Source organism: Zingiber officinale, chromosome 1B (genome assembly GCF_018446385.1).
Source record: "Zingiber officinale cultivar Zhangliang chromosome 1B, Zo_v1.1, whole genome shotgun sequence".
Classification (NCBI taxonomy): Eukaryota; Viridiplantae; Streptophyta; class Magnoliopsida; order Zingiberales; family Zingiberaceae; genus Zingiber; species Zingiber officinale.
In genome coordinates, this window is record NC_055986.1 from 34,022,688 (window position 1) to 34,048,313 (window position 25,626).

General features: G+C 35.4%; 1 protein-coding gene, 1 long non-coding RNA gene and 4 other non-coding genes across 8 annotated transcripts; all 6 read left to right on the forward strand.

Annotated features, from left to right (window-relative positions):
* The first annotated feature begins 2,213 nt into the window (after window positions 1–2,213).
* On the forward strand, window positions 2,214–10,180 carry LOC122054659. 3 transcript variants are annotated; one of them, XR_006132838.1, is made up of 4 exons: window positions 2,214–2,338; window positions 5,266–5,395; window positions 7,267–9,383; window positions 9,492–10,180. It is a non-coding gene; the product is annotated as an uncharacterized LOC122054659 (long non-coding RNA). The 3 variants fall into 3 exon arrangements; XR_006132837.1 differs by having other exon boundaries at window positions 2,243–2,391; XR_006132839.1 differs by having other exon boundaries at window positions 2,247–2,391; window positions 8,421–9,383.
* On the forward strand, window positions 2,452–2,545 carry LOC121995039. Its single transcript, XR_006115832.1, has one exon. It is a non-coding gene; the product is annotated as a small nucleolar RNA R11/Z151 (small nucleolar RNA).
* LOC121995046 lies at window positions 2,660–2,753 on the forward strand. The gene has a single exon (XR_006115833.1). It is a non-coding gene; the product is annotated as a small nucleolar RNA R11/Z151 (small nucleolar RNA).
* On the forward strand, window positions 2,884–2,977 carry LOC121995054. Its single transcript, XR_006115834.1, has one exon. It is a non-coding gene; the product is annotated as a small nucleolar RNA R11/Z151 (small nucleolar RNA).
* Window positions 3,129–3,222, forward strand: LOC121995033. Its single transcript, XR_006115831.1, has one exon. It is a non-coding gene; the product is annotated as a small nucleolar RNA R11/Z151 (small nucleolar RNA).
* Window positions 10,181–12,866: 2,686 nt separating the features above from the next.
* LOC122051378 (protein MONOCULM 1-like) lies at window positions 12,867–15,841 on the forward strand. The gene is made up of 2 exons (XM_042612533.1): window positions 12,867–13,030; window positions 14,285–15,841. Exon 2 carries the CDS (start codon window positions 14,427–14,429, stop codon window positions 15,588–15,590), a length of 1,164 nt encoding a protein of 387 aa, XP_042468467.1. The 5' UTR covers window positions 12,867–13,030; window positions 14,285–14,426; the 3' UTR covers window positions 15,591–15,841.
* The last annotated feature ends 9,785 nt before the right edge of the window (window positions 15,842–25,626 follow it).

The following is a 25,626-nucleotide window of genomic DNA, read 5'->3' on the forward strand; positions in this document are numbered from 1 at the left end:
GAAACGGGCATGCGAGGGAAGGAGGCAGAGAAAGAAAGGAAATAAAAGAAAGAAAAAAAAAGAAAAGAAATAAAAAGAAAAATCAAATATTTCCTCGCTTAAATGGGATAGCCCAAACAGACTTTCCCAAGACCCAATTTTTATCCCCATAAACTCGTTCATACGGTCTCCGAAAAATTTCAGAAAAATTTCTAAAAATTTCGAAAAATTCTCTATGGTGATTCACCCATTTTCGGTATTTTACAAACTCCCCATTCAATCGACTGAACATCTAAAATTTTCATTTACTCCTCAATCTGATCAATTTCCATTTGCTCCTTGATCCGATCTTATCTGATCTTTGCTTACCATATGTGTTTGGTCTACCAAATTCCTATTTAGTCGACTGAACCATGTTATTTCTTTTGTTGCTTGATCCAATTTTATATGATTTTCGGTTGCCAAATAGGATCAATCGACTAATAATGTTATTGGTCGACACAATCAATATTTCTTTCTTTTGACTTGATTCGAAAATGATCTAATCTCATTATATGGGATTGGTCGACTAAACTACTTAGTTCATCAATCAAATCGTTTGATTATCTTGAACTTTGTTTTTTTACAAAACAGAGGTAGCATAGTAAAAGTAATACTAAAGGTCTTGCAAAATAATTTAAAAACAATGCATGAATAAGTTTGACAGTTAGGACTGTCTAATCTTAACTTAGAAACCTCTGTTAGTTTCTTTAGTCGAATCAATGCCTAAGATTGTCCTGAATGGGATGTGTCCTCACTATCTCTCGAAATAGAAGACCTCTCCAAGACTTCCCTTACTTACCTGCTAAATATTTGATTTGACTGACCTGTTTGGACTTATACTTTTGCTCAGTGTCTGATCAACCCACAAAAACTTTTCTTACTTGATGTTTGGTCTAGCTGATTTATCAAGTGCTTTACCAGATCAACTCATCTATTTCTACCTGGTGTCTTGTCCTTCTAATCTATTAAGACTCCTTGCCTAGTATCTGATCATCCTAACCCACTAGGTTTTTCCAATACCTAATGTCTGGTCTTCCTAAGCAATTAGGACTTTCTATGTTAAGTGACCTGCACACTTAACAACATATTAAACACATAATATTTAACTTTAAACCCTTTGTCATATATCAAACTACAATTTCGATTATAGTGTTAACTGCACCAATAATAATGATTTGTGAATAATAATTTTGATTAAAGTTAATAGTTATTTTTCATATTATAACTGCTATAAAGTAGCTTTATATATTGTAGTAGTTACTGTTAAGTGCTTCACAGTTATAACTAAACCCCGAATATTTAAGCATTGAACGTTAAATCCTAAACTTTGAATATTATTTTATCAACATACTCTCTGATCAAAATTATTTAAACTTCATCAACATCACTTTAAATTAATCAAATTTATTTTAAAATAGTTAAGTGCTTTTACACGTTATAGCAACTACAGAGTATCTTCTGCACGTTGTAACAACTAGTAGAGTTGGAAGTAAGAAATAACATTGTAACAATTACTTGATAGGTTTTATATATTGTAACAGTTGTTTAGTAGTTTCCATATGTGATAATAACTATATAGCTGCTCCCTAAGATAAGGAATATTTTGAAAATTAAATTTTCCCTAAACGTATTATAATACTTCATAAATACTTAAATTTATTTCATTTTAAAATTTTCTTTTAATTAAACACTATAATCGGTAAAATCTTTTAAAAAAATAGCTTAAAAATTATAATCCAATTGAGAAGCATGAATCTAGAAATAAAATCTTAAAAAAATATTTTAATTAATTTTTTAATTCAAAATTAAAAAACACTTTTTTTAGATTTTGAACTAAAAAAATCAACATTTCCTTATATAAATCCCTAATACATTAATATATCCCCTAAATATATTACAATACTCCCTAAATACTTAAATTTATTTTATTTTTAATTTTTCCTTTAACTAAACATTATAATCAATTGTGAAGCTTAAATCCTAAAAATAAAATCTTTTAAAAAAAAATTAGCTTAAAAAATAATTTGAATCCTACAAATAAAATCTTAAAAAATATTTTAATTATTTTTTAATTCAAAATTAAAAAAAAAAGTTGATATGCTATATATAATAATTTGGGAAGCTTTTTTCCTAAAATTAATTAAAGGATAAGCAACTACAGTTTGTTTTAACCGATTTGGTCTTGGTTCTCCCAATAAATAGGACGGCTGAGACGGTTCCATCACCAAACCCTAATCGGTTTCCTATCTTTCGCTCTCGAGTCTATATATAGAAAGCGGAGGATATCGATTTCATCAGTTTGCAGCTACTGCAGCTCGTAGGTTTCGCATCGATTCGGTTATCAGATTTTAATCTCAGTCTTGTTTGTTGGTATGTTGGTTTTGGTAACCTCGTTGATCGTTTCATGGATTTCTTCTTCTGCTGGAGAAGTAGCTTTTGATGAGTGATCTTTATGATCTTAGCGGATTTCAGTGAGGCTTTTCGGTCTATGATCTTAACATTGTTGTTACACGCACTGAAGCTTTATCTCTTCTATCATTTCTGCTTTCCTTTCTCAAAAAAATTGTTTCTTTACTTATTTGATGAAAATTTGTTACTTTCGTCGATGTTTTTGTGCATTTCTTCTCGTCAATAAAAATGGCTGATGATGAATAATCTCTACGATCTTAGCGGATTTCAGTGAGACTTTCTGGTCTATGATCACAAAATTGCTGTTACACACACTGAAGCTCTTTCCATCCCTTTTGTTTCTTCACGCAAAAAATTGATTTGCCATGTTTTTTGGTGTCTCTTAGATGATTAAAAAATATTATTGCTTCCTTTCTTTATCATTTCATGGATTGTTTGTCTGCTGGATAAAAATGGCTGATGATGAATGATCTGTAAGGTCTTAGCGGATTTCGTTGAGGCTTTAGAGTCTATGATCTTACTATTGTTGTTACACACACTGAAGCCTGATCTCTTGTTGGTCGTTGTCCTTTTCCAAAAAATGCTTCTCTTTTTCTCCTGATGCCATTGTTTTCTTCATGGATCAACATTGTTAGTAATTATTTGTCCAAACACTTAGTTTAATATTTTACTTTTTATTCGATATCTACGATCAAAATTGGCTTGTGATGAACGATCTCTAAGATCTTAGCGGATTTCAGTGAGGCTATCCGGTCTATGATCTTACTATTGTTGTTACACACACTGAAGCCTGTTGTATCGATGCTGTTATTTTCCCATTTTTAAAAATATTGCTTTTCCTCTTTGACGCTGGTGCTTTTCAACAATTATATTATATATTTTGGTAGTTTCTTAGCTTCCCGTTAATGGCTGATGGCGAGTGATATATCTTTAGAGTATTTCAAGTTGGTGTTCTGGTTTATGTTCTTACAATTGTTACAGACACTCAACTCTAGTTTGCCCTTTTCCTTTCTTTTTCCTTTGCAATAAAATGAACGATATTTTTCCTCTTTTGACCCTTGTTTTTCCATCAAAGATTACTTTTTTTTTATCAGATTTGACATTCTTCCGTTTGAAAGTTCCATTTTGTTTAATGAATTTATTCATGGATGTTTGATACTATGGTAAGTTTAATTGGTGTGGGCAGTGGCATTGATCCTTGTCGCTGCTGTGAGCCTGCTCTTTTCACCAATAAAATGACTTCTTCCACTGGGTTCACGATTCTTGAATCAACTCTGGTTATCAAAACTTGAGTTTTTCATTATCTAGGGTTCTTGAATTTTCCTGCGTCGAATAGCTAATCTCTCCAATTGTCACTGTGTATGAGGTGACACCACACCATCTTCCTCTCTGCTCTCTTCCAGTGAGGAGCCTTGTTCTCGATGAGACATTTGCTATCATCATTCGTTTGTTTTACGTTTCATATTTTATTGTTTCTTTTGAGGTGTTTCTTCTTCCAACGATGAGCAGCAAACTGTGCTATATTAGTATTGGGCATTGCTAAATGGCCAGAATCTGGCCAGCCAGAATATATACATGTATGCATATACATGGGTATTTTAGTAATATCATATGTATATATTAATTACATGCATGTACATGCATGTATTATAATTGGGAAGATAGAGATTTCTAGTTGGCTAGATTTTGGCCAACAAGATTTACTGGTATTATCCACTGCTAATTATGATCCGAATTTGCTTCCTTTACCTAAGCTTATAATGTTTGAGTGACAGGTATCTACAAGGGATCGCAGAGCTACAAAGATGCCATTTTTTTTTTTTCAGAAATTAGGTCTTCAACTACCTGAACTGAGGCCTCAAAGTCGTCAAACGTGGATACTCTGGTCCACTTTTTTGCCGACCAAAGGAGGGTGTCAAATAGGTGGGGGCCATTACTCCCCACCAATGCATGCAAGTGGCCCCTTCTCTAGTCCGCAAATAGCGGACTAGAGGATCTGGGCTAAAAGTCGTCGAGTGCATTCCAGATCATAAATGATTGCGTGTTTCTAGATTGAGTTAGACATTGAGTTAGCATTGCACCTGCTGCGTCAATCTTACCTCTCAAGTCGACTAAGCCTACTGCTAGGCTTACCCTGTGCCATTGCCATTTTGACATCTTAAAGGGATAAATTTAGACATTTACCTCTTGATCCACAGATACAATGTAGCATTTACTCTGCTTCTACATTTAAAAGTTGTATCTTGGGGAGTTTGCAGAGCTCTTCTTTGTTGTTAATCCCTGTGAATTAGACAGAATTATTTTTTAAATAGAGATGATAAATTAAAGGATTGCTGGGGGTTCTTTCCAAATTGGTGTGCATATTGATGAACTTTTCATTCAGTTTTGAATAGATGAATTAGGAAAAATGAAACTTAATTGTTCACTAGATCGGTACCAGACACAATTTAATGTTTAGATCTGACACATAGAATTAAGCCATTACCTTTTTGGAGTTCAATAAGATCTTGCTCATTTTGGGTGATCTGTTTCCCACCTGCCAGAAACGATGATCCTGCTCCTGAAGGCAGACCCCATTCCATGCCGTCGCTAGTCTGAGGCCCTGGAAGTTTGTGCATTTTTGCTTGTATTTACAACTTTATTTCTGAATTCTTTTGTCATGGATCCCATTTTGGTTCTTGTTGGTTTAGGCTCCATGGATCAATCAAAGCTGTGACCTTGTTGATTGCAATTTTTATAGCCCTAAACTTTCTGTTCGTCTAGTACTATTACAATCAAATACATGTGCCTTAAATTCAATGCTTGTTTGCTTAAACAATTGATCACCTTTTGTAGATTCTCATGCAAATGAACTGCAATCAACAAATGCTGCTCTGTGTATGCTTATTCCTCTTATTTGAGAACACTTCATTACCTGCATTTCTTGGCAGCAATAACCAAGGGCACCTATTCCTGATGTGAAAGAGTAAGCAATACTAACTTATCTTTCTGGCTGGTTATGTTGAATCTGCGTGCATTATGTTCCTGATAATTTAACATGATCATCGGTCTTCCCGCCTTTAGGGATCAAACAAGTAGGCACGACGCATGAACAAGTAGAGGCCTACAACTTCTCTTGCATCTTCTTGTTACTGTGTTGCCACCTTCAATCTTGTGAAAACTGAAAATTTAGAAAGTTTGTTATAATTTTAAAAAATAAATCAGGCTTTTAGAAAGTATGATATATTTGTTTAAGATTTTAGATGATTTATCTTATTTTGCTTTCATAAAAGGGGATAAACTTGGTTGTTATTATTGTGGTTGTTTTCATAATAGGGGTTAGAATTGTATGTATTATATTATCTTTAGTTTAATAATATTCTTTAAAGTGAATTGGTCGTGCTTAATAATGAAATCTTTTAGGCTGTATCAAGGGTGGGATCTAGCATTACCCAGGCCTAGTTGGCCCATTGAGATCACCCACTTGAGACCTTCGTCACTTCAAATTTTGGCTTTGACTAGATCTCCTCGTTGTTGTCTGGTACATTGCATGTACCCTGCCTTCGTCTGTACAGGCTGATTGACAACTGGTCTCAATCTTGAGACCAATTCCCGATCCATTGTGAGATTGAAGGAGTTAAAGAAGACGTAATGAGAATGAAGGAGTTAAAGAACTTGTTAGGCCGTCGCAAGGTAGAAGTAGGACTTGATCTTCAGCTTCTTGTTCAGAGGGAACCTGTAGTCATTTGATGCCCACGTTGGATCATCCCTAAGTCTTTCAGTGTCTCACTGCCTACATATTCAATGACTCTACGCTACCCTTTGCCTTGTCTTGATTTACCACAGCTACCGTCATCTCTTGACCACAAAGAGGCTTTCCTGTGTGTCATGAAAATCAAGCTTAACTAACTTCAGGATGAGGCAAAAGATACAACCATTTCTTATTAGTAGAAAGGGTGCTCAAAGGTGATAATAGAGATTGGTTTCTTGAGAAACAAAACAAAGATGAAAATCCACCAAATTCTTACCTTTTGAGAATGCTGCCTAAGAAGAAATTTTGAAATACTCAATATATTTGACGAGTCTATTACAACTAATACTTGGAAACAACTATTGGAAAAAAAACCCAACTTGGACGGAGTAAGTTCTCTTTATGGTCAGGAGTATGACATAGTTCAAATATTATATCAATTTAGAAATTTTCTTTATAATTTTAGAATTTAAAACTATATATTCTTAAAAAATCTATATTTTTTATTTTTAAAAGCTCTTTAAAAGGTTGTTATAGCTTTGAGAGATGAAAGAGACTTTTTAAATTGGTTATACTTTTTAAGGTAAGATAGACCTTTATAGATAAGTTGATCTTAATCAAGTAATCAAGTCTATAAAGAGTTGGAAGTTTTTACGGTGGGCATAATTTAGATAATCCCTTAAAATTAAGGAGTTAACTCCTAAGTAGCATATTTGAAACATCTGGAAGGAAAATTTTTTACTCCAGTTAAATTTCAGGGACTGATTTTTTTCAGTATAAACATGTTAATGAAACACATGTTCATGCATACAAGCATGTAGCTTTATTAAATGTACAATGTATGAATTCAACTGTGTCAATTAGCAATTATGATATCTAGATAAATCTATTTAAACATTTTCATTATCTGCTGGCATTGATACACATATATCCTTTTTAAACTGCTTTTCTTGTCAGTTTAATCAACAATGCTAAACTTTCTTATTAGTAAATGTTCTTTTTCACCACAGGACCATGCTTAAAATCAGGTTCAAATTTGAATAGTATATAGTATGTGAAATACATTGATACATTACTAGTTTTTTTCTTTTCTTTTGATAATCTAGGTATCCAGCTCTTCGACCCGACTAATCTTGGAGATGACCGGTCTGGTCCCGTGGAAGTTTTCTATTAGCCATCAGAATAAATCGGGAAGTGCTCGTAGATGTCCATCAAAGTGGTCAATGTTCTTAGAGTTGTTATCCTACTAGAGGAAAATCCTTACAGTACGCCGTAGCTAGGATTTGACCCTTGGATGCTTGATTAACCGTTTAAAAGATCTAACCGTTGTATCATTGCCTGGGGAAAGCATATGAGATAGCATCAGAGTAAATTGCTTTGAGTTGTTTCAGTATAACTGAGAATGAATTTCCAAGTGTCGTTTGGCATGTCTTGCTCCCCTTCTCATCCTATGGTCTCATCTATCCTCCAAAAGTTATCAGTGAATTTGATCTACTCGTAGAGTCCTGGTTGCAAATCTTATCCACCCTAAGCCATTGAAAGCCAGTTTGTTTATTAGAAACAACCTGAACTGGAGGATAGACACTTTAAATACTGTTGGAAGATATGGTTTTGATATCTTCTCCTTTGCATGTACCTTAGCCTAGTTAGACTGATGGAATTAGAGAGATAACTAAGTAAATGATGAAGAATGCTTTAATCTAACTTGCAGCATTAGGAAATTTGATTCAACTCTTTGCTCTTTCAGACACTGATATATTTCTGGTCCATACTCTTGACTACAATTCATGAACTCATTGCATTGTTGTCATTGCATTGTTGTCACTGTATTGATGAAATGAATAGAACGAATAAGTAGATAGTTGAATCTTCTGTGATCGTTGAGTGTTTCTTAGATTAAAAGATAAATTTTATATGACTATGGTATGACTTGTCATGCTCTATGGATTAGATTATTAACTATTAGAACATGACATATACAAAAATTCATACAGTAAAGTGGTGAATGTTAAGATTGATGTGTTAAGTTATTAGAAAGGACAAGATTGATGTGTAAAAGTTATTCGAAAGGACACGATGAGAAAAATATTAATATCCAAGAACAATCAAGTGAAGTTTCAATAAGTGATAAAGTGAAAGTAGATTTAAATGATATGTAGATGTTTAAAGTGTTTTTATTGCAAATGCCTCTAATATCATAAGAAGGGATTGAATGCCACTTTAGTACCACTTGGTAGCCCAGTGATGATTTTTTCCTTAGGTGCATAAGCGGCTGGATTAATGTCAACAATGTGGTCAATGAAAACTTAGTAGGAGAACACCCGCCGTCATCTTGAAAGCATTGAGATAACTGCTCCCGCAAATTGTATATCTATTAGGCGATATTTGTATGACTACGTTGTTCAGCTTCTGATTTCATTAGGAACTAGATGGTGCCTTTATCCCCTAAATTCAATGCAGATGGATATCAAACAATCAGCTTCTTATAATGCCACTCAGAGCTTCCTTGTCAAGCCACTTGGCGAAAGATCAATGCAAAGTTATTCACCTAAAGACATTTGATTGATTAATTTGTAACATGAAGAAGGTTGAGCAAATGTGCCTTGGTATTCTCCATGAATTAAAAAAACGTTTCTTATATGGAAGTATCTCTGAGTGAATTGATCATTTTACATCGGAGAGCTAAAGAGAAGAAGCTTCAGGGATAGTTATTAGCACTAACAATTGGTCTTATTTTATTACCTGACAAGACATTTCTGTTGATTCCAGATGTATATTGTCTTAACTTTGCTGCTGAAAATTTTAGTAGCTTTCTGGCTTGCCTCGTAAGTTTTGTAAAGCAGAACCTTTCTGGCTCGGCTTGTATCTATTCACATTTTCCTACAATTTATTTGTTTATGTAAGTTCATCAATATGAAAAAAAAAATGCATTTCATTCCTCTGTTTATTTCAGATTTTCTGATAGAGTCTTATGAGTTGTTGCTTCTGGGCATAAGCTCTGCGCTTTTTTAGCTGTTGCAGCGGCAACGATAGCTTCCAAGAACTGGGAAGCATTTGTTTCCTGTTATTGAGGCTTGAGGCATGATGGCTAACCACTGCTAACTACTAATTTCGTGTGCGCTCGTCTTCGATGATTAAACCAGAAGACTTCATCTAAAATTTATGCTTACTTTTCTCAAATCAATCCAGGGGTCTGAAGTCTGAAGCTTTCTACAAATATAAGGTAAAGTGGAAAAGAAAAACATATTTGTTCTTATAATGAAGTATCTTTTTCACATCCTCTTATTGCTCAGTGCAACTAATGTTTGACTTAGAAATGTTATCTTTGTAGAGTCACGAAGCATCCATATCTTGGGATAAGAATCTCACAAGGGATCATGGAAACTAATTGGAGGACTGATGTAAGCCCAATCATTCCTCCATTCACATCCACAACCATCTTCCCCACTTTCGTATCTCATATTCAAATGCCCTCACTGTCACTGCAAATGATCATTAACATACTCCAAAGTGGTGGTTATTGCCACTCACATCACTTTGTGCTGCTCTTTGTAGTCTTTCTTTCTCCCAACAAAGATATACTGTCACAGTCAGCTTGATCCATGGCATCTGAAACGTGACCTGCCATCCCTAGACTAGTATATATGCTGATCCACCATTGGTGGCCATTGGAACACCTGAGGCTGCGGATTTAATACTGCAAATGGCATTGAATTGGAGGAAAAGTACTCCTAGAAATGATGGGCAGCGTGCTAGATGGGAGGTGGTGGATACAAACAACTTGCCTTTTTTTTAAATACATGGTTCATTAGGTGATAAGGGGAATCTTCTTGAGTTGCATCAATCCTTAATCATCCTTTAGGAGGATTGATAACTTTTAGGCCTTTTTTGTCCTTTCAATTAGTGAGTTTATTTTTAGAGAGATGACTAATAGCAAATATATAGTAATGAAGCTTCAAGACATTTATCTTGTACAACTTTGTAAATTTTATACATCGAGGAGAAGATTCTTGTGTGCCAGTTTTTGTAAAATAATCATAAATATATAAGATTGAGGCCACGGTTGGTATCTGGGGACTCTATTTTATTTATTAGTGTGTCTATTTACATGTATCTTGGCAAACAAATTAAAATTATAGTTTAAGGATTTTACTAAGAATCTGTTTACTCCTGGAGAGAAGGGAACTCTAGGGTAGAATTACCCTTCCCTTTCTTGGAACATGATGTTGTAATTGACTTTGATGTTAACATTCCTAAGCAAAGATCAAATTGATATGGGTTAGTGAAGTTGGAGGGTGTAAGCAAGTTCAATGTCTACAAACTAAGGTTATAGTTTAATAGTAATATTTTTTTTGTTGTAAAAAAAATAAGAGACTATATCTTTTAGGCACTTATAGATCATATTTTGTGGTTATAGTTTACACCCCTCCTCATCCTTTTCAGAAGGATTTCATATTTTTTTTTTCAAAAAAAAATCTCTATTATTTTAATAGACTATTGTTTAGGCACTTCATAATAACTTTAGGCCATATTTCTAGATTGATTCCTAAAGTGTAATCACTAACACACACTCTTCTTAATAATTATACAAGGATATCATTTAAAAATTAAATTGTTAATGAACTTTAGACAAATAAAATAAGATTGGTAAACTTTAAATATATATTCTCTTTTTACCAATGATGGGTATTTGATCATATCAGTGAGCAATGCCAAGAAGGAGAAGGGGAGATGGCACAAGAACTTTAAGAGTAAGGTCTAATGGAGGAAGTCCCAAGTAGAGCTTAGCTTGTCATGTAGTGGCAAGGGAATATATATCACTGTCTCTTGACAAGAAAAGCATTTGATTACTAGTATAACATTAAAAAATAGCTTGAATCTAGAAAAATAAATAAAAACATTCTTTGTTTCTAATCAATTAATTAACCATTAGATTATGTCATGCCAAGGTGGATGATGAGTGGAAGATAAAGCTAATGGTTATGTTAGGTTTTCATTGACACTTCACTTTGCATGATCAGAAAAATTTGTCTTATATTTTAAAGATCGAGATGGTGGTGTCCTCTTAAGCCGTTTGATGAGGCATTATCCTCCATGTATATGTATATGAGAGAGAAAAACACTTCAAATCTTGAGCATATTTGATGCAATTATCCATCACATTGTTTAAAATTAACATGAGTATATGTTTTATTACTAATTTTTATCAAATTGAATTTGCCTTAAATTTACACAAATATACATGTTTAAATGATCATTTTAAGCAACTACAGAGGTCGATGTACTACTTCGATCATCATCCTCTCCCTGTTCCTACCTTAGAAGACTTGCAATTTTAAAAGTTGATGACAAAACGACTACAAGCTTGTAATTGAAAATAAATAACCATGTCTAATACTCACAACATAAGAGTGAATTTTTCCATTGATGATTTGATGTTGTGCTTCTGTGATTTATCCTTGGGGATAGATAAATTTTTTTTATGAGGTCGGAACGATTGCTTTCAAGATTAATTGGATTGCAAGAACTAGACATCTAGATAATAAAAAAACAACATAAGAGTAAATCATTGCACACCGATGCAACTTAAGAGTTATATCGATGTTCAATTGATCCTCACCTCTAATGATATTTTCTACAAAGAAATCTACATAAATATCACCCAAGAACAAAAAAAAAAAATGCCTACTAATCGTTATTCCAATCCAACAGAATATGTTACTCCCCTCACTTTCTAAATAGAACAAAACTAATACAAAATAGTTCTTATAAAATAATACAAAGACTTGTTTCATAACCATTAGATTTGAACGGAATTACAAGAAACTAACGGTTATGAAAGAGATTTTCATATAAAATAATATTATATAACCCTCCCCATATTAATTTCCCCCCTTAAATATCTTATAAAAGAAGAAAATACTATATTTTTTCGAGCAAAAAAAAAATCAAAGAACATTTTTATTTGATTTATCATCTCATCCCATCCCATCCCATTCCGCTTCAATCCATTTTTATTTCTAAAAATATTTATATATTTTTAAGCTATTGTAGTAATTATGAGATCATAGTTATTATATAATTATCACAATTATATGATTATAACTGTTACAACTATACAATTATGACAGCTATAATCCCAAAAAATTACTACAATTAAATAGTTATAGTAATTATAATATAATGTTGATCAGTGTTACTACACATGAAATATTTTATATTATAGTAATTACGATTCGTAACTACATGCTACAATAATATAATATTGATCTAAATCAAAGATGAAATATTTATATTGTATTAACAATGAACTATAACAGCTACAATATGATGTTATTAGTATGGATCAAAATTGAAATATTTATGTTGTAATAATTATGAATCATAGTTGCTATAATAATATTAAAAAAAGTTATTTTTAAGAACAAAAATTTACCGAAATAGGAGGATGCCTTAACTTAAAGATAAATAAGGAAAAGCCTCTTTTGATTTTTTTTTTCTTTGGATATATATATATATATATATATATATATATATATATATATATATATATATATATATAGATTGTGATGAGTGTGACAGATCAATAAAAAGTGGGGTCCTCTTGCGGACATATGAGTATAAATTTCTCCTCATAATAATATCCACCTAATTAATTCCCTGGTTTTTGTTTCATAATAATAGATAGAGTGGTGTCCTCCTTTGGTCCCCATGTGTTCTTGAGTGAGTTACCTTTTCCTGCCTTGAACTCCACTCAAAACTCCTGCTCTCGCTTCCTCCCTTCCTTCTCATTATTAAATGCCCAACCATATAATTCATCCCGTCGTGGAGGAAAAAGTTGGACCTTCGAGCTTGTCAGTCATTTCACAGGTAAGTTTTGGCAAAGAGGCAGCGAGCAAGTTATGTTTGTTCCTTAGTTTATTTTTATTTTTGGGGGCATTTTGTTTTTATTATGTTACTTGCATAAGCTGTGATGCATGCAGTTGATCAGGCCACCAGATTCTATTCCTATTTAGGGATTAGAGCTCTTCAGTTTCCACTAGTAAGATCTCCTCCTCAGTCCTCACCACTTGGCTTCTTGGATAACACAGTGGGAGCTAGCAAAAGTAAGCCCAAACTCCAAACCCCTCTGTCTCACTCTCTCACTCATATGCAAGTGCTGCAAGGGAAGAGAGGAGATCTTTTCCTTGCTGTTCCTGTTGGTGCCATGCAAGGGGGGAGGTGGGCATGAGATGCATGCACAAGGGCATTAAATGTTAATGAGTGTGGTAATCAAGTACTGTGGCAAGGGGGGATTGCAATAGTTTCCTTATTCGGAGGAGTGTTTCCTGAAACATTCCATCCTCGATCCATTTTGTCAAATGAATTCTCTCTCCCACCCTCTCCCCCTTCCCTGCAATATCTCATTTGTTTGCTAATGAGTTGTACCGAGATGCCTCTTGGTTTTCCCCTCTTTGTGATGTGAGAACTCACTGCTCGTCTGTGTGATGGTGGCCAGACCTTTAGCTGTTCCCATCCCCCTCCCCTTCCTCCCTCTTTTCCATCCATCAAAGCCAGAGAGATTGCTTGCTCCAACAGTCTAATTTGTACATTAAAAGCTTTGCGTGGGTAATTAAGCGATCAGACCCAGCTAGCTTTTGATGCACTAGGAGTGTATGATGATCAGGGTTTAGTATACAATGTTATCCTTTATGTTACAGGTCACTTTAGAATGTTTTAGATTCCTGCCTTCTCTTCATTTAGACCCTTTATCATTCCTAAGCTGACAACAAATCAGTCCCCCCCTCCAAGCTCAAGGCACCAAAGTCCATGTAAAAAAGACAAGAAAGGCATAAACTTTTCCCCACCCTGCCACATTGCCCCACTTTGGAAGAAAGACAAGTGGTGAACAGTGTCTCTACTCCCTGCTGCTGCTGCTGCTGCTGCTACTCCTACTGCTAGTTCAATCCATCTCATCTCATCTCATCTTTTAAGTCTTTCTTTCTTCCTTTCCACCACCATTATATTGCATTCGTCCATCTACTACTTACTACTGCTACAGCTGTTACTTGAGACTTAAAACAAGTATAGTATACTACTTACTACTTGGCGACTATCATTCCCACACTTGTGTTTTGTTTGCAGATCATGTCCTGTCAAGGAAGCTGCTGCATTCTCAGATGTCCTTTTAAAGCAAACCAATCTCTATTTCCTCCCATTTCACTTCAATCTCCACTCACTATTATTGCTGCTGCAATTCTGGTGTAGCTCCATCGCTAGGCTAGACATGCTCAGTTCGCTCAAGTCCTCGGCGTCCTCGTCCTCCCACGAAGAGCAGGACCACCACCAGCGTCACCACCCTGCCGCGAGGCAGCTTCTGATCAGCTGCGCGGACCTCGTCGGCCGCGGGGATCTCCCCGCAGCGCAGCGCGCCGTGGGGTTGCTACTCGGGACGGCTTCCCCGTTTGGGGATGCTGCTGACCGGCTGGCGCACCAGTTCGCGCTCGCGCTGTCGATACGGGCCGACGGCCGGCTGCGCCGGTCTTCGGCGCCGGAGGCGGTCCAGTCGGCCTACCTCGCCTTCAACCAGATCACGCCGTTTTTGCGCTTCGCGCACCTGACGGCGAACCAGGCGATTCTTGAGGCCGTCGAGGGTAGCCCCTGCGTCCACATCCTCGACTTTGATACCTCCCACGGCCTCCAGTGGCCGCCGCTGCTGCAGGCGATCGCCGAGCGCGCGGACCACGAGAACCCCCCTCCGGCCATCCGCATCACCGGCACCGGAACCTGCCTCGACGTCCTCCGCCTCACCGGCCGCCGCCTCCAGACCTTCGCCGACTCCCTCAACCTCCGGTTCGAGTTCCATCCCTTGCTTCTCCCGCCGGACTCCGCCGTCCCCGCCGATCTCAACCTCAACTCTCACCTCCGCCCGGGGGAAACCCTCGCCGTCAACTGCGTGCTCTTCCTTCACAAGTTGCTCAAGGACGAGGACGACGACCGCGGCGAGCTGCGCGCGTTCATGGCGGCGGTGCGGGGGGCGAACCCAGCAGTGGTGGCGGTGGCGGAGCGGGAGGCGAGCCACGGCTCCCCCGTCTTCCTGCAGCGCTTCGCGGAGGCGATGGACTACTACGCGGCGGTGTTCGAGGCGCTGGAAGCGACTCTGCCGCCGACTAGCAGGGAGCGGGTGGCGGTGGAGCAGGTGTGGCTTGGCCAGGAAATCAACGGGGTCGTCGTGGGCACGGTGCGGCACGAGGCGTTCGCTCGGTGGGAGGCGGCGATGCGCGCCGCCGGATTCCGCAACCGCCCTCTCAGCCCTTTCGCTCTTTCACAGGCGCGCCTCCTCCTCCGGCTACACTACCCGTCGGAAGGATACCAGCTCCAAGCTGCGCGCGACGCCGCCTTCTTGGGCTGGCAGAACAAGGCGCTCTTCTCCGTCTCCTCATGGCATTAGCAAAAGCCATGCGCGAAGAAAATTATCACAACTGAAGAGACAACAAATCAATTCATGAGGGAAGGAAGGAAGGAAGGAAGAAGAAGAAAGAAAGAAAGAAGATGAAGGCAAAGTTATTAATCTCTCTAATTAATAAGTTGATTAATTAATTAGCTTAATTCTTCTCTCCTTTTAGTTGTTAATTGACTTGATGATTGAGGAGGGTTTTTTGATTTTAGTAGCAAAAAACTCATCAGTCTAATTAATTAATATGTAGGTTAGCATATATATTGTTGTTATTGTCATATATAAATATCTGAACTTGGCTAGCAACCATAAACCCTAACCCTAATTCTCCTGTTCTCCTTCTTGAAGAATGTAGTAGATGTAGCTACTGCACGTTTGCATGGCATTTTGGAACTTGTGGACTAAACCATTAATAGTGCATGAAACTTAATTAATTAACTAACCTTTTATGCGTTTTCATTGATGTTTTCTATCATATTACAAATATTGGAACATAGAAATCAAATCTTCCTTTCTGTATGCTTAATTTCAATTGGTGATTTGTTTATTTCTCTCATGTATTTTCTAATAATAGATGACTCATCCACACTGACATTATTTGAATATATAAATATATATATGCTTGCATGACTTGTGCTATAATAATACAAAAATGACTAGGTGCATTAATCTTATCTATCAAGAACTTGCCTCTTGGGTGCTATAGATTTGGTGTTATTATATCTATGATTAATTAAACTAATTAATGATGGTCCACACTAACTTATCTATATACCACTAGCCACAAGCAAATTAGTTAATTAGGATAAGAATGGCATCTTGTAGGGTGTAACATAATCATGAAATGGAGCCTTTTATTCTGCAAAAGGCCACCACTTTGTGCTTACATTAGTGAAGGTTGCATCTCTTGTGCCTCCAATGAGGGGGTTTTACTTCTTGTTTCTTGTGCTCTTGTCCCAAGTATGCCAATCACCAATAGGCTCTCTCTCTCTCTCTCTCTCTCCATATCTTTTTATATATATATATATATATTTATATTTTGAATACTATATAGTTTATTTATACCTTAAATCCTGCCTCTTGTCCCCTCAAACAAACTCATGGATTTGCTCAAAGAAGGAGAACTTTTTATGGCAAAGGCTAAATGTATTGTTTGGCTTGTCCAACAAATCTCTTCCATGCATGCCATTTCCCATTTGATGTCCCCCTCTTCCCCTTCCTTGGGATCCTTCATGTTGGGATCCAAGCTCAAGCATCAAGGTTTCCTTTCCTCTACTTGCTACCTAATTTGTCCTCTCCATTTGTGTATGTTTCATGAAATGCAAACCCCAATTAGTCCCAACATGTAGATTTCTCCGCGACTGAAAACCTTTTTGCGAACGACCGAGGTCAATTAAGGTAGGAGGCAGCCGGCTTCATGTAAGTCCTAGCTAGTTATTCCTTCTTGATGAGCACATATATGATATAACCTTGTGCTCTTTTTATGTACATGATCAGTTAGCTTTATAGCACTCTCATTTCACTATTTGTTTGATATTAGTCACATGCATTAGAAAGATTGATTATGTTATGTATGTAATAGATCAAACTCTCATTTCATTCTAAGAAAAACAAAATCAAGCATATCTATCAGATGACAGACACCATGAAGGGAAATGACATGGCTGATGAACCAACTCCTGCCTTGCCCCTCAAAACCAATTTGCATTTAATGTTGTGAATCTCTGCAAACACAAAGAAAAGAAGAAATCTTTCTTTTCCTTCTTTTCTCATAGTTGTACATAGGAAGAGTTAATGTAAGTTTGCATGCATGCAATGGCAACTTTCATGAGGAAATACTCCTCTTTACCCCTCTCTTTTTCCCTTTGTGTGTGGGTAAAACAAGTGACAATACATTACATGTTGCAAGCAGTGCTGCTGAAGCAAGAAAGGAGGTAGATGGCTAGGTACGTTGGCCCATTACACACAATGTTGTTGTACAAGTCGCATTAATTGCAATGATAGGTGAGAATGTGATACGTCATAGACCAGAATCTGTCAAAGAGATTCTGCATTTAACATCTTAATGATTGAGAGCTGAGGATGGATAAAATTTATGAGATCACCATCTGAATTGGACAGCTGCTTCAATGCCTTTCTCCTTCTAGGGTTTATTTATGATGATTTATGTGGATATGGAATCAACCTTCTGCATGCTCTATGGGCAATAAATTGGTTCATTTAGAAGCTTTTTCTACGTACAAATGCCGCAGCAAAAGAATAAAAATAAATAAATAAAAATTTCAAATGGTATCTTGGAAGTGAGTTTTTGAGTACCTGCTCCAAATTTAATTAAGCAATAGATGATTAAAAAAAATCATATACTTTTAGGAATAATCTGGTGAACTTTAGACACTTAAAAATAAATATGATATATGCATATGTAATTATTATCGACATCCAATCTTATGGAGGATATACTTTAGGAGTGTTCCCGGGCGCTCTGATTCTCAATAATGAATCGAGGCATCCGGGAACACACCTGGACGCTCAAACATATAAAGATTGTTCAAGAATATACATCGAAAACAGATCTGTCGATCAAATTCTCTCAATCTATATTGTGTTCATGAAAATTTTAATTTATCGTTGGATCTCATGCGTGTTCAAAATGGTAAAAGTCAAACCCTAATTATACATATGTTAGGGAAAATCTGAATTTATCAATAGATATAATCTTGTGAGTTCAAAACATTATGTTTTTCATAGAAACTCATTATTAGTACAATCCATCTTTTATTTTATGTTTTTCTTTCCCCTATGTATTAATCTATTATAAACAAATACACAAAGAAAGTCATTCACCCTCTTCTAGAGACATCATGGATCCTAATACCTAGTTCACCATAATTGATTATTTCATGTATTCAAAATGGAAATAATCGACCTAATTAGTACTCTATCTATATTTGTCCCAAAAAAAATATCAAAAAACCCTCAATCAAGGTGTGCGCAATTAATCCCTCATGTCAAATGAAAAACCTTTCATCAACACACTCAAGTAAATTGAACCCTAATTTATCATCTGATTTACTTCAAAATTTACATATTTTCTTTCTTTGTTTTAAAAAAACGAAACAAAAACCAAAAAAAAAAATCCTGAACCCAAGTCAATCATCCATATATCTTTACATATCTTTTGCAAGAAACTAAAATCTTAATTCCTCACCACATCATGTGCAATGGTAAAAGGTAGGATAAATTCCTATGGAATAAGGATTTGATCCTCTCGTACACTCGTTCGCAGTGCTCAAACTACTCTTGATGTTAGATTGTTTGTTATGATCTGTCTGTGCTTTCTAAATTTACTTTAGTGGTTTTTGTCATTTTCAAGATAAGTCGGGTTAAAAAATTAAATACCTAGATTAATAAACAAAAGAAAAGTAATAATAATCTAACACTATATTTAGTTATTTTTATGATCGAAATGGAAACTATCCTAGAGAAATTTAAAAGTCATGTAGGTCTCACATCAACAGCTAAATTGCTCACTCTTGTTTACTCTATTTGAATACATATGTTTACTTGAACATTAATTTATCTGAATGAGAAGAATGAAAGAGAGAGAGAGAATCACTTGGGGACAGATCCTCCTGAAAAAGTATATCTATTTTGCATAGCCGTGTCTGGACATCCATCCACTCATGAGCTGTAGGAATTGAACAAAGTTTGGCAACAGTGGAGGAACAGTAAACAAGATCCATGTCAATTGGAAAGCAAAGGAAAGCTAAGCAAGCATCCATGGAGCCATTGCATTAATTGACCCGATCAAGGACAAAAGGGTTCCCAGCCATTGCATGCAATATTGTACTATATGCATTTCTTTAATTAATTTAAAACCTTGAAATCATGCATGTTGCTTGTCTCTCATATCATTGCAGCATTAATGAATATGGAAGACAAGCCAAAGGCACAAAGAGAGCTATCTACCTACATTCATAGCCACAGCTTGGGGACTGCCAAAAGTCCTCCCTTAAGCTCTCCTGTGACCTGGACATACCATTGAACATGCAAGGTTTTATATGCATATTTTAACAACATCGATATATATTTCTACAGAGAAAATTCATTCTTTGTAGCACAATGAAACACATTATCAACTCATCCAAGAATATAAAATGAATGCAACTATATATTACTTAATTATTTGGTGATTGCATTGAAGATCTGTGTGTTTTTTCCTATTCCCATATATATTGTATTGTGAAGGATGGGAGATTCAGGGTTTGGACAATTTTAGTATGTAGATTAACAAAATTCTAATTAAATATTTGTAATGAATATTTATATTGTAATAATTAAAGGAAGACATTAGATGGAAATATTTGTTTTACTAAGGACTTAATTGTGATACTTTATTATATGATAACTTAATTAGGATTGTGATAGAGTAATTTAAATAACTCTTCTTTTCTTTTCTCCCTCTCAAATTTTCGTTTAACAATTACTAGCCCCTAAGTTCACCGCATGGTAAATTTGCAGAATTGAGAAAGGATCGATTCCCGATTGAATTGATAGAAATACCCTTCCACATGATGACCTATTTGACTTTCTAATTTATCTCCCTACAAATATATATGGGGCCAATCATGTGGGACGCTCAGGATCAATGTATGACCTTTGTACAGAATTCCTCTAGAGTGAATGTTTATATATACACTTTGATAGTTAGTCACAAGAATTGATATATAAGTTGAGTATTTTGTTGTATTTCTTGAGAGGTATTGGATAAGTTTATGAATGTGCTTGTGTGTTAGTGGTTTTTTTTATCAACTTTTCCTCGATGCCGTCTAATTTATTCACTTATAGAGTATATATATTTTTTCTTATTCAACCTCTTCCATTGAGAATTTTTCTTTATCTTTTTGTATGAATTGAATAGGAACGATTCGTAGCACAATTGCCTTAGCAACTCTTTGTTCTTTGCTTGAAAATGAAATCATGATACATGTATCTTGACAAATCAAATATTACATTCTCAATTAGGTAAGTGATCGAAGGAGACCATCTCCTCAAAATATATATTGTCATGTATGGCTTGACCAAGCCATTCAATATCTCATGCTACACAGCAAAAAAACTATTGAATAAGAAAAAAAACAGTAGTTCACAACTAATACATACGAAAATAAACTGAAAATAAACTCACAAAAATTCAAGATATATCAACTTGTTCATCATCCTATGCAAATTTGGGCTAAATACGAACCTTCAAAATGGGTCGCTCGATGTTATTAGGATGCAAGAACCACAATATCATCAAAATTTAACAAGTTAATTTTGAAATAATCATTTATGGAGTCTTTTTGTTTTAAACAAAAGGTACAATAAGAAGAACAAGAGTGTAGACACATTTCCACAAACCCCAAAACAAAACTAAAGCCAATTCCCTGAGAGTGATAAACAAAACTTTTTTCCTCCCTTTGTTTGTTTCTTTTCACTGAAGGAGGTAGGTAGAGTAGTTGAGGGTTTGGTGTAAGGAGAGATTTGAAATGTGAGAGGAATCATCTAGCTCACAAGTGTAGGGGGGGAAATGGAATTACTGAGAGTGAGAGTGAGAGTGAAAAGGTTGGATAAGGTTCCTGACAAAGAGTAAACAGCCAAGAGGAAGCTAGAGGATGCATGGCATGCAAGGGCAAGGGCAAGGGCAAGGCTAAGGCTGTGGATGTGAGCGGGAAAGGGAAAGAGAAAGGAAGAGGGAAAAGGAAAGGGAAACAAAGGGGCAGAGGGAGAGGAAAAGGGAAAGGAAAAGGGAAAGATTTAAAGTGAGAGGAGAGAAAAGGTATATGGTATGTGCTTTTGACAGGTGAAATGGCAGAGAAAGGAAAGGAAGCCACACTTACACTGCACAGTCAGAGTTGCTTTTGTGTTCTTTTAGTTGGATCCTAAGACTATCACTGCAGTGCCAAGGGGAGAGGGGGGAGACAAGATCACATGATATTTTAGGGTTTACTATCTCAGTAATTATCCTAGTAGTAATGGAAATAGACTAACTACAACATCTTAATTAACTTGAATACAAGATCATGATCATATTGTGAGACTAATATCAATTTATTTACGAGTAATTATCATGATTTATGGGTACAAGCCTAGCTTTGATTAGAGTTATTTTATTTCGAAATGAGATTAATGGACAAAGAACAACCTTGATTAACCAAGTTGGTAAACAGTTAAAAGTTAGTGTAAAAAATTCTATTTAAAGTTTACCTTCACCAAAGCCCTCTAAGAACTAATTTATTAGCCATTGTTGATTAATCCTTTTAACTTCGAGTAGTGTTCCATTTTTTGAAGAATACATATAAAGATTATTTTAGTGGTCAAATCGCATTTATCAATATACTTGATAATCAATAAAAAAAAACACCAAGAAGTAAATAAAATAAAATTGTACCTTTCTTTAATTGTTTTGGTGATAAAATAAAATGAAAGGAAAAGGTATTTTTTAAACAAATTATTCTAAATGATTTCTTTTGAATTGTATTATTATGTTAATAAAAAAATTTATTAGATTGAATTTATTAAACTCACTTTTTAAGTTTGATGGAATAAATAGAAATTTTTGTAAGTACATGCGTTCCTCAAATAAAGAGCCAACCTATCTGGAGAACATTATTTTTATTTTATTTTTAATAATTAAGATATTCAAATTTTCCCATCAATTAATTTTGGACGTGATTCGTCGGACCCTATATAAATTTTCTACCTACCATTAGGATAAAATCAAAAAACACTCTTAAAGATTCATCCAAGTAAGCATTATAATCAAGGTAATTGTTTAGACAATATTTTTGTTTAGTTAGCATGAGTTATCTAGTTTACACATATTAATTATGGGATAATCAATTTGATTCTACGATAATTTTTTATCGATTATCAGGATAAATCAAAAAATATTTACAGTGGATAATTCATCAACCCATTACACTATTTCCTAAAATCAGAAAGTGCTTTAGATAATATTTTTTAATTGGTATAAAGTATCTAGGTTACCTAAACTAATTCTAGGCTAAGAGGACAATTCATTTCTATTAAAATTTTTAAATAAATCAAAAGATATTTACAGTAAATAACCTATCAATCAATGCTGATCAACCACTTATTGAAAAAAAAAATCATCCATTATTATTTTTTAAATATTTGAGAAACTAAGAATTCTCAACCCTGCAGGCGATTGATCATTGACCAGCTCGGCAACTATTTAAGACAACGTTGGATCATGCACGGAAGCAAATATTTATAATAATTTTATCAATTTTACAAATACACACCTAGTATACATTTTCACAAACGAAAATATCAAAAAAGAAAAATAAACCATAATAAAAAGATTATTTGCTGCATTAATTTCATCCGGTTATAAAATCGAAGGAAAAAAACAACCGTCGTTGAAATAGGGAGATGGCAATAGGACGTGACAGAGACAAGTCGCACACGTTTGCTTGCCGGTGACTTTGGCCATTTTTAAGAGGCTACTGAGCGAGGACTTAGTATAATAATATTAACAATTTTAATAATAATTTTATTATTATTCTTATAGGGTAGGTACTAGCATTCATTTCAGATGGAAGGAGAAGCAAGGCAGCGGCATGGCCTCCCACTCCTTGCTGTTGGTCTGCCGAGGACTCTCATTCAACTAACTCCACTAAAAAAATAAGAATTTTAGATAATCTCTAATTATTTAAATCAATTAAATTAATTTTTATTACATTAGTCTAATACTTAATTAAGTTCTCACAAACAATATCATTTAAAATTTCACCAAAACTCCAAAAGCTCTTTTGCTATTCCATCTTATTCAATAACAAATCCAAAATGTATAAAACTACTACAGGAAATCAAATCACAATTCAAATGTTTAGTCCACACACACACACCGAATTCTCAAATATGAGTAGTGAATCCATAAAAATCATATATAAATCCTTCCACCCTTCGCTAATAAATTGGAGTGAAAAAGTGGCATGTACATGGACCACACAAAAGCATCGTATCATTAGAAGATCAATGCCTTGTGCCAACATTTATTGTGTAGGTTTCTTTATTGTGCATAGAATAGCATAGCACACAGGTACATCCTAGTTAAACTATTGCATATGTGAAGAACAGTGGCCAGGATGCTTTTTGGATCACAAGAGATAATTTAAGCACTTAAACGGATCAAATCGATGCAATGACATTGCATGATACGAAGCAAACTAATACAATTTTTTTCTTAAAATACAAGATCAAATCGTCCCCTCTAAAATGACCTCCACTCTGAAAAAAAAAACTAACTGGAGGTAAATCATAAAGAACTTGTCCCATAACAACTAAAGAGAAATTGAGACGACCAGGACATTACGGGGATCGATCCCAACCTATTGACCCAATTATCATTAGTCTTTTGCTTCTTGCCTCCGGTGAGAGATTCAGCACAGGATGAAGATCTATTCTACTAAAGAGCAGTTAAACACGCACAAATAATATATATATTATCGCCGAAGCTAAAGTAGCGAAAAGATGGTACAGGAAATACAGGAACCTACCTGTTCCAAGAAGCATATAATGACATAAACTTCACATCAATGGGTAAACAAAACAATGGCAGTATCTACAAGTGATTCCTGTTGCCAGAGAGTTGTCATGCTGTTGCACGGAATTGAGAGTTCAGTCAAAATCTCAGTAAGGTACGTGTCATCTCTTTGCCTAACTTGCCGCTGACTTAATGGCTCAAGGTATGCTCTGTCCAAGGACACCATAATGTACATGATGGCAGACATGGCAGATTTATTGCCTCACCTAATGCATTTAGACAAATCTATCATAGTTCTTGTAGGATTGTCTCCTGAATTAAGATGCCATAGTGAAGTTCGATTCAGCTTAATTACAAGCAACTGACGTATTAGATCCTGGAATACACTAGAACCATATAAAGGAAACAATAAAGATTACTGATTCATTTGAGTTCTTCCTTGTATATCATTACATCCTGATATTTCCATTTGAACAATCCTGCTTATACTGAATGTGGCCATTAGCTTCTTCTCCTTGTTTCATTGCTGCCGTATAAATTTCCAGTAGGATCCATTCTCGGGTGATGCCCACTCTAGTTCAAATTGTAGAATTGTATAGATGCCTTGATTACAAATACAGGTCTCAGAGAATAGCAATCAGGCAGGATGGAATTAATATGAAGGCTACCTGAAAACGGAAACACTGATGGGGTTGAAGTGGGATTTTTCTAGAAAAATTGCTTGCCGTAGTGCAAATCTATTTTTTTAGCTATCTTTTCTATGCATCGAACAAAGATCAGCTCGAAGTTTACATATTTTCTATATCCCCTTCTTTCTAGCTTCATCATAGATGTCTATGCTACCATAATTGGTCCAGCACCAGAACAATCATCTCATCTTTCTAGCTAGATATTCCAGTGCTTCAGTAACATGGTAGCGGTTGTCATGGAACAAAAAGCCAATGAATGCCAAAATAGAGAAGACATAATTATTTAATCTTTTGTTATACCTTTATTCTTAAATATGATATATTGGAAATTGAATACGCATTCCATGAAATTGTTTTGCAAGCAATGCTAGCCGTGAATCACAACTTTTCATTGCATAGGACAGAAATCTTTTAAATGGGATGAATTTGCCACTGAAACCGTAATCAAAGCTTCTCACTATTCTGGACTGTTCCAAGCTTCGACTGACCTGAAGTAAAATAATTCAGTTCAACAATGATACGAACCATGATCAACATTGCTAGATCAGTCAAAGTAAACCTATACCAAACCCAAACTGAACAAAAGCAATTAGTGAATGAAAAACTAGCAATATTCAAACTTAAGAGTTGTTGTGATCTAACAAGTTTATCTGAGTGTGCAGGTAAGTGCTAGTTGAGACTAGACAATAAAGTACTAGTCAAGGGATTGAGAACGAAATCCTAGTCAAAGGATTAGGCATGAAGTCCTGGTCAAGTGGATTGAGTAGAAGACTCGACTGATTAAGGA